At 37.5% G+C, this 14,295-nt stretch overlaps 1 protein-coding gene across 8 annotated transcripts in view; it reads left to right on the top strand.

Annotated features, from left to right (window-relative positions):
• The window catches only part of LTBP1 (latent transforming growth factor beta binding protein 1), a 184,395-nt gene that overhangs the window by 51,809 nt on the left and 118,291 nt on the right, over window positions 1-14,295 (top strand). For 5 of the 8 annotated variants that reach the window (XM_053938697.1, XM_053938699.1, XM_053938701.1 and 2 more), the window contains one exon: window positions 10,857-11,024. In XM_053938697.1, coding sequence (XP_053794672.1) covers window positions 10,857-11,024 — 168 coding nt within the window. Of the gene's footprint in view, window positions 1-10,752; window positions 11,025-14,295 lie in introns of those variants that run through there. The other 3 variants (XM_053938705.1, XM_053938704.1, XM_053938700.1) reach the window with 1 other exon arrangement.

Below are 14,295 nucleotides of genomic sequence, written 5' to 3'. Positions count from 1 at the left end.
GCTGTAATACAAGTCTTTGGTATCAAGAATTGATTCTGATTGTTGCAAGTAGCTGAGTCTGGTTTTCTTCATAGGAGATATGGAACTGCTCTTCTGTCAGTGCCATCGCCTATACTAGAAGGAATGAGCAAATGTTGACAAAAAAATTACTGTAAGAAGGCTCATACCCTGTGAAACTGAGATTTCAGAATCAGTGACATCCTTATGTCTGTTGTCATTTTTTCCCTCTTCAGAAAATTAGGGGGAAAAAAAAGATCTTGGCTTCATATACTGCTGAGAGAAGATTTTTAATGGTGATTCAGCATGCAGAGGCGGCTGTATTCATTTATAACTTAATTCCATGATGTCCTGTCCTTTGTCACTGTTTACAGTTTGTTGACTTCCCTAGTGCTTTTTGGTTGTTTCCCTTCAGGAAATGAAATGTCAAGTGGATATATTTTAGTAAGGTAATATTAATTTAATCTTTATTCCCTATTCTTCCTAGAAATGATAAGCATTGACTCTTGCAATTTAGACTTTTTTTTTTAATTTGAGGGAGTTGTGTATGTTGGGAGGGGGAAACTCTATCTCAAGAATTTATTTTCTTGGTAAGTTATTTATTTTCTTGAGAAATGCTCTTCCAGCTTGAGACTTGTAATACTGTTGTCTAATATTTGTATTATTATTGTGAAAGAAGCCTAAGTAATAACCTTAGGCAAAAGGCATAATTTCAGACGAGTACTGAGTTTCAGGTGGCAGTAAGTCTCATTCTCAGTGTACAAGACCAAACTCAGAGTCCTGTTGATAAAGTGGACAGTGGCATAGTAGCTGGTAATATTAAAGCTCCTATATGGTTGTAAGTTTGTGCGTAAAAATGTTGACTTCATTATCAGACTGTGCATTGCAGTAACTTTCATCAGTGGACAATTGCTTGCAGTGGGCTGTAAAGTTACTGCTGCTTTATTACAGCTTAGATGAGGATTGTAACCTTAACCCTAGCTATGTGCCTTAGATGTAGGTATGTGTCTAACTGTGCCTTTTGGGCCTTTGTTACCATATCACTCAAGTGAAAGCCTTTTGGGTCTAGGTATGCTTACATACCTAAGAAGCTGGATAATTTGAATGGAAGCTTAAAAAGGCTTGTTCACCTGAATGCTGTGCTTACAGCTGGAGTAGTATCCAGCCCCAAATCTGAAGCACTGATGTGAACTCAAGAGGCTTTTGAAGAGCTTGAAGTTTTGTTTCAGGACAAATACTTCACTCTGGGAAAGGTAGGCCATCTAGGTGCTAATATTTTGTGTAATTCATATTTGAAATTGCAGCTGAAGCACTTGACTGCCTGCCTGTCCTTAGAAGTACACTCAGCTGAACTCTCCTGCAGGATTAAGCTCCCCAAGGACTGCTATAGCAGTCATAGTGTTGTCTGGAATCCAGCTGTAGATGGTTCTTCAAAGAAAAGTGTCTGAGCCCTAAACTAAGCAGTCTTGAACTAAGGATTTGAACTAAGCAGTCTTAGGTCATCAGCATTTACTTCTGAATGGGTTGGGCACACTCCTGTTCAATGTTGCTCCATGCAATCAATTTCTCTCATCCCTTGGAAAAGAGACCTAGGACTGGTAAGTGGTGTAACTCAAGGCTAAAATTTAGTCCTTTATCATCATAAACATTTGTGGATCTAGTTTAAATATAATTTTTTTAACAAAATAAATGCAGTACAGATTAAAAGAATTATTGCCCAGTGAGTTTATTGAAATGAATTGAAGCCATTCCATCAGACATCAAAGCACACTGCATGCTCTGTTTGGGTTGGTACCTTTTTCTGATCACTCTCAATTATGTGAAGGGAAATGATAGTTATGTATCTCATTACCAGGGAGAATGGCTGTAGTTTAAGATAGGATGTTCATTGCCTGAGGGCTGTATATACAGAATCCTTGTAGTGGTCAAAAAGACAAGGAAGACAAAAGGTGATTGATAAAACCTGCTGGAAGACACCTCAGATTTCAAATCTGTGTGTGATTTGCACATTATGGGTTTCTACAGGACAAAATTGAATGTAATTTCTGTGAATTCCTCTCTTGCTCTAAAAGGTTGTCAGTGAGAGAATTTATCAGCAAAGGGCTTGTGGCATGTAAACACAGTTAGGTCTTTCTAAACAATCTCAGCACTTGTGCCTGCATATGCTCCTTTGGTACTTTTAAGTGAAGCCATCCATAGAAAACACAAAAAACCGGTGTTGCAGATAGTAGAGATCTTTTTGGAATTTGTCAAAATTAATAGAGGAAACCTACTTGAATGAAAGAAGTGTTGCTGTAGTAAGTGACTTCAAACAGTTCACACTCACCTCTATTTTAAACTGAGATTATACTGTTCACACTCACCTCTATTTTAAACTGAGATTAAGATAATTGAAGAGTGGGTTATTTGCCTCTCCCTAGAATAGACTACTAAAAATTGTAAAGTGTTTTGAGGGTGGTGGGAGGTGGTGATGAGGCAGATAGTGGAATTCTGTTCTATTCCTTGACAGAGAGCAAGGAAGAGATTGTATCCCTTTGATAACCAGGAAGGGGAAAAGACTTTCCCTATTTTCTTTTCAGTTACCTTCTTCCTTCCTGGAAGCTTCCTACCTAATGCTTTCTGGAAGCATCAAATTTTCTTTAGAAATTATTTCTTTTCCTGTTTGTCAAGTATGCTGAAGAAGAAAGAGAGCTTAAAAAGAGGGTAGAGAAACAAGGGTGAGATAGAAGCAGGAAGTCTGAGAGCTCAGTTCTGACTGCAGGGAGAAGAAGATTGTGGTAGGAGCTTCTGAGCAAGACAGGAGGAGGAAGTGATGTGAAGATGTAAAGACATGGCTAGACAGAAATAGGTGTCTAGAGAAGTGTGTGTAATAGCAATAGTGGCAATAAGAATGGCAACAAAAATATCAGTGCATATCCCTCTTCAGTCACTGTCATATTAAGTAGTTGGATTTGGATCATGTTTTGCTTTTTTGGAAGCCTTTTAGTTTGCATCAAGACAGTGGAACCGAGTACTTGGAAAGTGATGAAATATCAAAGGTTAAGCTGTATCAACTAATGAAATATATTTAACATCACAGAAATGCAGCAAAAATATGAAGTACAGAAACAACAAAAAGTAGGAGTGCTAAACTAATTACATTTCAATAATGTGTTCCTACAGCTGTCTAGACATGTTAAATCAAGTACAGCTTGCCATGCTGTCATCTTGCTCACAATGTTTGACTGGGTGGATGTGCACACATAGACCTCATGCAGAACTGGGGGTGTACTTTTAAGCATTAGAGAAGGCATTGGATCTTGGATGAAATAAATCTGGATCATCTTATTTTTAATTTCATTGACATGTCTAATTTCTCCCAATGCTTGTGAAAAGAGAACTGGCTGTGAGGTGACCTAGGGAACAATAACCAAATTTCTGGGAAGAGCAAAGGTAGACATTGTATATTGAAGCCAAAAATCAAATTACTCAACAGCTGTGCCTTGCCTTTATTTAATCCATGTAGTTTTCAGACTTGTTTGTGCTTGTGACTATTACAGAAAGATTAAGACTTATATTCTGCATGATTTTTAGATGGGTGAGGTTTGAATGCAGGAGATTTTACTCCTGTGCTCAGAGCAGAGTAAGGGTTGAGCTCAGTCCTGGTAAGGTTGTGCGAGAGATGTTCTGTATTTGTTTTACTGGGATAATATCTGTATCAACAGATCAGAGAGGGATTTGGGAGATGTGTGCCCCTTTGGCCTATCCTGCAGATTGGTTCTGGGTGTGAAGTATCAGTGCATTGTTGGGAGACAAAAATAAATTAAAATCATAGAAGCATTTTTATGTAAAGCAGTGTTGAGTAATTCTGCTGCTCTCCCCACCATTGATCAGACCTCAGCTGCAGTATAGTGTGGTTTTGGATAGGGTTTGTGAAGAAAGATTAGGACCAAGTGACTGGTATCAAAAGCAAAACAAAAAAGAGGTAGGTCTGCAAAATACAGGCTGTTAGACTGACTGTTTAGATGGTTTTGGTCTGATCAAAATGAGAATGAGGCAGATTAATGGCAGTGGTCTTCAAGTATGTTAGAAAATGATCCACAGAGGAATAATGTTTTGTTAAAGCTTGCTGTAGATAAAGCAGGGCAATAGTTTGCTGGAGTTGCTACAGGGGAAATGTGGGTTACTTATTAGGAATACCTTCACAATAAGAGAGGTTGAAGTGCTGGAATAAATTCTTCGGGGAGGCTGTGGAATCTGCATAATAGAAGGGGTTTGAGGACAGTCTGGACAAACATTTTGTTTAATGTTGCTGTTTTATCCTGGGAAAATGAAGATGGGGAAATTAAGTGATCTCTCAGAATCTCTTTCAGCCCTTTCTGTGCCTTTTAAAGCCTGTTTTTCTCTCAATGTGTAATCAAAAATTTAGGGAAGATCTGCCTCTGGCCTGTATGTCAATCTAGTGTGTCTTTATATTTTCTTTTTTTTTTTTCTGGTTTTTTTTTTTCTTTAGTTCCTAACATTATAAATCTTATAGATGATGCTGTTTCTAAGTTGTATGACAACTAAGTTCAACTTGTTCTGATATTTGCAAACTAGATTTTTATTGTTGATTGGGTTTTTTTAAATGTTATTTTAAATTGGTGATTAAGTGGTGACAAGACAGAACTTCCTCATATATTGTCAAAAGTATAAAAAGGTCATTTGACAATAGTTCTAAGAGCTTAACTATCTTACTTGTGTGGTTGGTTTTTATACAATGTCATCTTTCCTTTTAGCTGAACAAGCATATCTAGTGGATTGGTGAAATAACTGGGAGACACCTTTTTTAGGAAATAAGTAATTTCCTTCTGCTTCTTTTGGTTTGTGTTTTTTTTATTTTTTTTTTTTGTTGGTTTTGGTGGTTTTTGGAGGTTTTTTTGTGTCAGCATTTAGCTAAGAAAAAAGAGGGTATTGGTCATCTAAGAATTTAAAATGTTGAATCTCTTAGCTGTTTAAAAGCTAATTGGGTTTGATTTTAGAAGATTTAATTTTAAATGGTCTCCTCAGGCATCATAGTTAAAATTTGAAAATGTGAAATAGCCTGAAATAATGTATTCTCATTGTGAAGAGAATGTAATTTTAAAACAGACTCTTCAGGTCTGATGACACACTGTGTAGATAAACATATGAAAACATACTGGGAACAATGCAGAAGTAGAATGTCATGACAAGAGTGTAGTGTATATCATTATTGGAGGTACTGATGGAATGCCTATAGTTCTGCTAGTTCTGTTTCCTTAGGAGATTTGCCAGGATATTTGTCATAAGTGAAGGTATTTAAAAAAAAAAAAAATCCAAACACAAAAACAACAACAAAACAAACAAAAAAACCCACCAATGAGAACAACAACCCCCCCAAAACTGGCTTCTTAAAATAGTTTTAGAAATCTGTGTACAAAGAATATGGGACATGTGTCCATAAGCTACTCTATGTACCAGTGTACTCAGCTGGTAGAAGCCACTGCTTGTGATTTTTTTTAAATTGTGAATCCTTTTGGTTAGATCACCGTGAAGCACAAAACCATCACGCGAATAACATCAATGCTTTTGACACATTAAAATATTTTATTCTCTTTGCCCCCTGGATCTATGTAGTTATCTATTTAACTGAATGCCAGTCCTGCTTTCACTAGTGTTGCTAGCCCATTGTCTTCCTGCAAAGCAGGGACATACCACAAATCGTCTGAGCTCCACTGCAGCTATTGAATACTGTCAGAATGTTGGAGCTGTGAGAGCAGCCATAAACCCAAGGAAAAGAAGTGTTTCTCAGAAGAAACAAAGTCTGAGTTGCATTACACAGCAACTCAGGAGGTTGAGGAGGAATCCTTCCCCTTATACAGTTCTTTCCAGGCACGGCTGTGTAAGCTATTGTGGCCACCTGAACATAAAACCTGCCACCTGCCCTGTCTTAACTGCTTCACCTTTTTTGCTAATGCAGGGGGGAAAAAAATCATCATAATGGATAGTGGGGGCAGAAAGGCTTCTATTAAGAAATCCTTTTGCTTGCATTTTCCAGTTCTCCTTAGTTGTTGCTAAATCATAAATTTATCACAGCAGGAGTTTGCTGTGTTCATGATATTATATCATAGTGACTTACGGAGATGGAAAAAAATCACACACATACCATGCCAACTTTCAACTGAAATCTCATCACTTTACCCAGACTTTTTTTTTTTTTTTTTTAATCTGGCTCAAGAGTTTTATGGATTTTGGAAATTATGGGTGCATTCTTCCACTGATCTCTTTTGACAAATGTATCACAGAGCTCTTAAGCATAAGAGAGCCTGGACTGGGAGGCAGGATGATGGCGCTGTTGGCTGAATCTCATTGTGACTTTGCTGTCTAGCTGAGGGATGAAGTTTTATCCACTGTTAGTCATCTTGATCGTCCTGTCTTTATTAAAACAATGGTCTGTCTTTAGTTTGGCCATTTTCTTCAGTATTTTTGCTATTTATTTGGTGTTTGCATCTTCTACTTTTGTTTTTTTTTTTTTTTTTTTTTCATTAGGCTTGTTTGTTTATCTGGTCTTATATTTTTTCATGAAATGGATTTGAGGTAATCTAAGTTGCAGATTCTGTCATGCCTATGTCACAGTGGCATCATCAGTAGAGGTTCTGGAGTTTGAAGAAAATATTCTCTATGCTTAAAAATATACTGTCCTTTAATATGAGCTAGTTGAAAGTCAAAAGAGGTTAAGGCTGTAGCAGTATCGGTCCTTTCCTAGCATGAAATTGTGGGGTTTAGCATTAATAGTAAAAAATCAGCTAACAGATGTTGAAGGATAGTTTCTCATTTAGAATTGAATTTTCCTCTTTGGAGAAGAGGAGGGGAAAAAAATACAGAAGAGGAGATTCAAGGAAGTCCAAGAGTCTAAACTTGAAATTTCTACTAAAAGCTTCCTTTCAGGAGAAGGGCTTGTGGTCTTTTTTTAAAATTGAATCTGTTTGTATTAAGCTCAATGTCAAGGCCCTTAAGCCTCAGAATCTGTGAGAATAGCACAGTTTACTTCTCTTCAACTGCAGAGAAGAATGATAGTGACATCTCTGCCTTGAATCAGCTCCTCAAACGCTGATCAGTTTTTAAGCTCAGAGGCCTTAGCTTTGTATCCATCCTAAATGTCTTCAAAAGAATTGAAGTTAAAAGCTGTGGCCTACTAGGGAGGGAGAGCAAACTAAGTGTTTTTATAGTTTTCATAAATCTAAGAAAGATGGAGAAAATCTTCCCATGTCTAAAGAATATGAAGGTATCTTATTTCTGTCTTTTTGCAACTATCAAAACAGGAATATCTGTGAAATTGCTTTGTAGCAAAATAACTAGCAGACAGCTAGATAAACACATCATGTGATGGTTTACCAACCAGCTGACAGGTCAAGCACAAAGGGTTGTAGTAAATGGGGTTACATCAGGCTGGTGACTGGTGGGTGTCTATAGGGCTACATTTTAGGGTCAGTGCTCTTCAACACAGTTCTGGGTGCCACACTATAAGAAGCCTATAAAGCAATTGAACAGTGTCCAAAGAAGAGCCTTGAGGAGAAGCCGTATGAGGAGCAGCTGAGGTCACTTGGTCTGTTCAGCCTGGAGGAGACTGAGGGGACACCTCACTGCAGCTACACCTTCCTCATGAGGGGAAGAGGAGGGGCAGGCACTGATCTCTGCTCTGTGGTGACCATTGACAGCACCCTAGGGAATGGCCTGAAGTTGTGTCAGGGAAAGTTTTGGCTGGATATTAGGAAAAGGCTCTTCTCCTAGTGGGTGGTTGGGCACTGGAACAGTCTCCCCAGGGAAGTGGTCACAGCACCAGCCTGACAGAGCTCAAGCATTTGGACAACACTCTCAGGCACATGATGTGACTCTTGGGGTGTCCTGTGCCAGAAGCAGGAGTTGGACTCTGTGTAAGTACCTTCTAACTCAGGATATTCTATGAAAAACTTTGCTGAATAATGATTTCAATATTAGTAGAGGCTAGGGCTTTCATCATGTTGTTTTTAAGACTTCTTCCTGAAAAATTCCATTTAAACATTGTTTTACTCTTTAGCCCTCTAGATATTGATCTGTGTTTTTGAAAGTACTCTTTGGTTACTATTAATCCCAAACTTAATTACTAGTATTTTCTCATCCAAAAGCATCGAAAAGCAAATTTTACGATATCCGTCGGCTCTCATAAAAAGGCATCTCTTTTACTAAAATTATTGTGCTACAGGATTTTCTGGTAAAACCTAAACTATGTGATAAAAATTATTTTAAAATTTTTGTTGTTGTGAACATGCCCAAGTGTTCTTACTATAGCTCAGCACTCACAGAATACTGTGAAGGAGAATTAAATGATGATTTAGTTTCATCTTTACTATTTCAAAAACATAACTCTGGGCCTGATGCTGGGTGTGCAGACAATCTATTGCGCTTTTAGTTGGGTCACATTCAAAAGAGCTGCTTGGGTTCACAAATAGCACATTTTATTGAATGCAACACATGTGGATGTTTCTTCTGGATTGCTCATGCCAAATGCATTAACTGCAGACTAGGTGTATTTAGCACTAACAAATCTATTGTCTTCATGAGCTTTGTGTCCCAAGTCAACAGTCAGCAGAGCTGAGGGGACAAGACTTACTGAAAGGTGTCCCTCTGGGAGGGTGAGGACGACAAACCTGTTGATCTGTCCCTGCACAATTTCATGTCGAGTTCTCATCTCCTGGGTAGATAGAAAATGGCAGTATTTCTTATAACTCATTAACTACGGTTGTGCCAGGTAGTGTGGTGGGACTGTGGTCAAACCTTCTGTTCTTTGTGCACACGTACAGAATATTTCTTGGTAGGAGGTGTACTTGGTTTGTACACAACATCTCTGGGTATCAGGTAGAAGAATCAGACCCACATGGCTTCCACTTTTCTTCCATGTTCCTTCCTGATGCCATAGCAATGCAATCCATGTGACCATTCAGTTTCAGTGTTTGCCCTGTAAGCTCCATCTCATATTGAGCTCTGCATTTTCTGCCCTTCCAACACTGACAAAGTCAAATTATTTGTTTGGTTTTTTTAGCTAAGCCAGAAAGCTTGTTTGGATCCCCCGATGCTGGTTTCTACAGTGTAGGCAGGACTGACTTTTCTGACTCAACTAACCCTGTTTTTTTTAATTAGATCACATCCTAAAGGAAAAGTATTGCTAAAATGTCTGAAAATATAAGATATAAAATGGACTCTTTTCTAGGAAAATATATAAAACTATGCAAGTAAAACAGAAAGATGGCAATATTGCTTGTGAAGCTATGCTTTAAAAAAGCAAAGCTTAAAAATGCTACCCTCAGCAGTTCATAGGTCCCTTATATCTGTTTAAGGTGTATTCATTTTTGTGAGAAATGCGTGGCATCCTAAAATCCAAGATGTCTTCTAAATCACAATATTAGCCTTTGATCGAAATGTTTTATTCTTCTATCTGTCAAGGCTCTTCCTTTTCTAAACATTCTTTAGGGAGAATAAGGTGGGAGCATCTGTACTACAGCTGCTGTTCAAATAGAGCAATGCCTTTACTGCAGACAAAACAATCGGCACAATGGCTTAAATTTCTTTGTTTATGAAGAGCCAAAAATAAGGAGGCTTTATATTCTTTTGAAATGGGAAGATTTGTAAGATTTTCTTGATATTTTCAAAAAAGCGTTTGTCTGGAAGGTATTTCATGAACTAGGTTAGGCAACTATCCAGCAACTTTTTTATTTCTATGACATCAGGAAGAAGAGATCCTTCTCTTTCTGTGTGTTATTTCTTGGCATTCTTAGGTTTGATATGAAAGTACTTATTAATAGTTTCCATAAAGATGCTATGATATATTTTGAAGAACTTGCTGGATTTATTAGTAGTATGCAGAGGACAAAATGTTTTCTTTTTAAATAATTGCAAATGGAATCTGTTCTTCTCCCCATTTTTCCTAGAAAGTAGTTTTAATACAGTTTTTGTCTTCCGCTGTTAGGTATAGAATCAGATACATCTGGTTTTACATATAATTCTGTAACAAAAAATTCTTATAACTAGCTTAATAACAAATTAGTGCTTGTGCAGTCTTTATTGCAATCAAGGTTTTTCAAAATGACTACAGGGAGGTGTATATAAAAAAAAAGAGAACCTAGCCATTTTTTATCTTTGATCTCAGTATTTTAAAGCACTGGTAATTCTCACTCTTTTCTCTGAGCTATTTATTACTAAAACAAAGGCTGACAGTGGAGCTCAGCCTATAATATGTAGATTCTTGTGGAAAAATAGTGCCAAAAAAACGTGAAGAAAAAATGGGTCCAGGCAGCTGCGTCACAAGGTTTGACCACTTCAGGCTGGGGTGCCAGGAGATTTGAGACAGATGTTTTCAGACATGCCGCATGCCTAAAACGTTTCCAGGGGTTGAGCTACAAATAGTGACTTAATAAGTGCAGAAACAGGAAAAGTATGTAGGAGTACACAAGAGTTTATTCACCTCTAGGTGCACAGCCAGCTCTTTACATTACATCTGCCTGTCAGGGTTGGCTATTTAAGCTGTCATGCCCTTGGTATTGCTCTTTGTCTGCCTGTGAATAAAGTGCAGCATTGTGATTACTAATCCCACTCCAGTGACTTGACTTTAAATGTGGTTTTGGAGCGGATCCCGGAGTTCTGTTTGCTAAGCTTCCTACTCCTGTTTCAGAGACACCACTGGAGATCTATGAGAGAGAGCACTGCAGACTGCCCTCCTCCTGTAGACCTGTCGCCTTCCCCCCCCCCCGTGCCTTTTTTTTTTCCCCCAAAAACTTTTTGAAGGCAATCAATGGATACCAAAGTGATCTGTTTATTTTTCTTTTTCTCTTTGCCTCCGCTGACAGTGGGAAATCACACTGGTCGCATCAAGGTGGTCTTTACACCCAGCATCTGTAAAGTGACTTGTACCAAAGGCAACTGTCAGAACAACTGTGAGAAGGGAAATACAACCACCCTCATCAGTGAAAACGGCCATGCTGCTGACACTCTGACAGCCACTAACTTCAGAGTAGGTAAGTACCCTGAAACTGTATTTGTCCTTAGCTGTCCTCTCTTGACTAACAGAGGGAGGAGATGTTTTGTTATTAATACCAGTTGTGCATCTGTTAGTCTTTGTTTGGAGGGCTCTGCTGAGTAGGAACCATTGTATGCTAGACAAGCTTTCTGGTGTCCTTCGGAAATGCTCCCAAAAGTTCCTTTTGTGTCAGAGGAAAAAAGCTCCCATATTTTTCATCTGAATTTTAAGCTGCAGGGATGCAACATGCTGAGCTGAAGCTTTCGGTAAAATTCCTTCCTCAGAGTTTGTGTTAGTAAATAGGGAAAATGACAGATTACACAAAAAGTTGTATTTCCTCTTTTTTACGTGTTTAATATGTATCAAATCCACATAAAACCTAGTGAACAGCTAACAGTGACTCGGTCTTCAAAAATTTGTTCAGCAGCTCCTTAAAACTACAACGCTTCTTAAATATGCAGCAGCTTAAAACTTTTCTTACTGCTGAAAGTAAGTCGGATTTCATATTTGGCATTTTTAGAAACTGAAATAATGTTAAGCCTAATTAAAGTTATTGAAGCCAGTAATTTCTTTGTTAATGTTTATTCTTTCTGCTTGCTCAGTAAGAGTATCAACAGTATGCCAGACTAAACCCTACAACTCTTTGACTCTGTTGAAACAAATCCTGAAAGCTACCTAGGATAACGATAAGCATATTTTAACTGTATATTAAATAGGCATTTGTGTGCAATTATTTACCTTGTAAGTTAAGATATACAGATACATGGGTATATACGTAAACACTTCAAATTTGTAATTTCACATTAAAATACCCTAAGCTGCTCTTGGAAAGTAATTTTGTAGCTACCCTGAAAATATCATAGTGTTGTTTTCTTAAAAAATATTTGCAAATTTCTAGTCAAAGAATGCCAGATATGAACACTGTAATTTTAGTTGCTGTCTAGAATAAACATAGAGTTCAGGCAGTGCTGAGGCTGGCCAATATTGCCGTTTTTCAAGTGCAGTGTATTTCATGCTCTGAGGGTAGGAGGGGAAACCATTTGAAATTATTATTCTTTTCTTCTGGACAGATGATACAAAGAGCAGTTCCCTCTTTTAACACTCCTACTAGACTGTCAGGCTGTGGGGGAAAGCCCTTGAAGTTACAAACTCATTCCTTCATAGTATGCATGTTTGTAAAAATCTATGTGTTTTTGGACTAATAGTAAAACCAGTGTTTTAAAACAAGAACAGCAAATTTTGGGGTTTGTTTGTGGTTGTTTGGAGGCACTAAAAAAAAAAAAAAGTATTTTGTAAAGGAATGGTAAATATTATAATTTTAATTTGTGTTTACTGCCAATGCAGATTTTTACCAAGGTTTTGGCAAGAACCCCAGCTAAATAACTTTTCTGTTTAATTTTCCGACTAGCATGAAAGGATAGGGTTATTCTTACCCTCTTTCATTTGACCTAATTTTTCTATTGAAATTATGAAATGCTGAGAACAGGCAGTCATGTAACTTGTCTGCTATGTAAATCTGTGCTGTAACATGACCTTCTCTCAAATACTTGAAAACTTGGAGAGTGGAAATCGACCTGTGAAGACGTGTTCCACACCTTCCTTCCTGGCCTCAGGCCACGCAGCTCTGGTGCACTGGGTACAATGGGCTGCTAGAAACATTCAACAAAAGCAGCCTATTGTAGTCCTCGATGGAAAGATAAGGGAGTCTTCTGTTGAAAAATGTATAGAAGCAAGTTGCTACACATGGATAAGGATTTTAGCTTGCCTGTTAGCTATCTTCCCTACCACATTTAAAAGACAATAAGTGTTTAGTGCAGCTCTAGGTATTGTCATTTTCACAGAAGAATAAGAAGGTCTGAACTAGCACTTAAAGGATCTCCAAATAAATATAAAAATGCTGCATGAACTTCTTAATAACTAGAAAAGAGGAATCCTATAACTGTACATGGAATTGTTTCACCAATCACAGTTTTCAGGAGATTTTGAATCAGAGTTTTAAATACATACTACTGAAATAATTTTTCATATCTGTTCTCTAAGTATTGCCTCTCACTAGCTTAGGCTTGTCCTGGTATCTCCTGATACATAAAGCAGAAGTAATTTGTGTCTTCCAAGATCATTAACTTTTGTTATATTTTTAAGAGCTGAATTATGTTTAACTTGTATAATATTCATAATTTTGCTTTGAAGTCCCTGTTCTAAACTTCTTTACTTACTGTTAAGCCATAATGTGTGGAAATTCTTATTTAGATGACTTGGTATTTAAAATGCACCCATGAAACAGAATGTCATGTAAGGAAATACATATTTAAAGCAGTGAACAGCAGTTTTTCAGTATATTTTTTTAAAAATATTTGTTCTTCCTAAAACCAGAGAAAACAGTCACATGCCCTATTTGTAAAAGTTTAAAATGCATTTCTGTAGCAGGAGCAACATTCTAGTACACGAGACTGAATTCAGGTTCTCAGATGACAGATTAGTTAGACATCAGTTTGCCTTGTTCTTAATAATAAATTATTTGTAATAATGAGCCAGAGTAAAATTTTTTGTTTCTTTTCAGCTTTGTGCTGAACTTTGTAAGCACTGCATTTTCAGAGAGAATAAGTTGCAATATCTGTACTACAGCTACTCAAGATTTGTCATGGATTGTTTCAGATTCTTAAAATGTGCTCAGTTTGTCAATTCAGCTGAAGTTTGGTAGCAGCGAGCCCAGGCAAGAAACAAATCCTGTTTCCTGAAAATTTTATACAATATGGATAAGCCATTAAAAACAAAAACCCACAACAAGGGAAGGACTGGGGGGAATGCTGCTTTTCAGGTGGCTGAGATTTTTGGCTGTGGTGAAGAATAGCTCCTAGCACTGCAATTTAAGGTGATGAAAGCTTGGTATTTAAAAGGAATGACCTCTTTGATTGCCAGGCTGCTTCAGTGAAACTTTGGGGTTTTTTGCAGTTTCATTTTGTGAATGGGATATGTTGCAACTAAACTAACCAACCTCCAATATTTCATTGGCTTGGAGAATGAAAGCATTTAATCTGAGTGGAAACTTCTGCTGAATAAATGAATCTTATTATTCTATTGGATTGATGCATGTGCAGTTTATATGGTATTTCAGTCCTGATACATCTACTGAGGCTTGTAAAACAGGGTCGATAGGTGTGCATAGGAAAGGGAATAGAATAGCACATGAGTTTTCTGTTTCTCTGAGTGTTGAAGTTACTCAGTGAGGTGTCCTGTTTCTACTCAAAATTATTCCACATTCCAATTTT

Source organism: Vidua chalybeata, chromosome 3, assembly GCF_026979565.1.
Source record: "Vidua chalybeata isolate OUT-0048 chromosome 3, bVidCha1 merged haplotype, whole genome shotgun sequence".
In the NCBI taxonomy this organism is placed as follows: Eukaryota; Metazoa; Chordata; class Aves; order Passeriformes; family Viduidae; genus Vidua; species Vidua chalybeata.
This window is presented reverse-complemented; position numbering and strand designations above follow the sequence as displayed.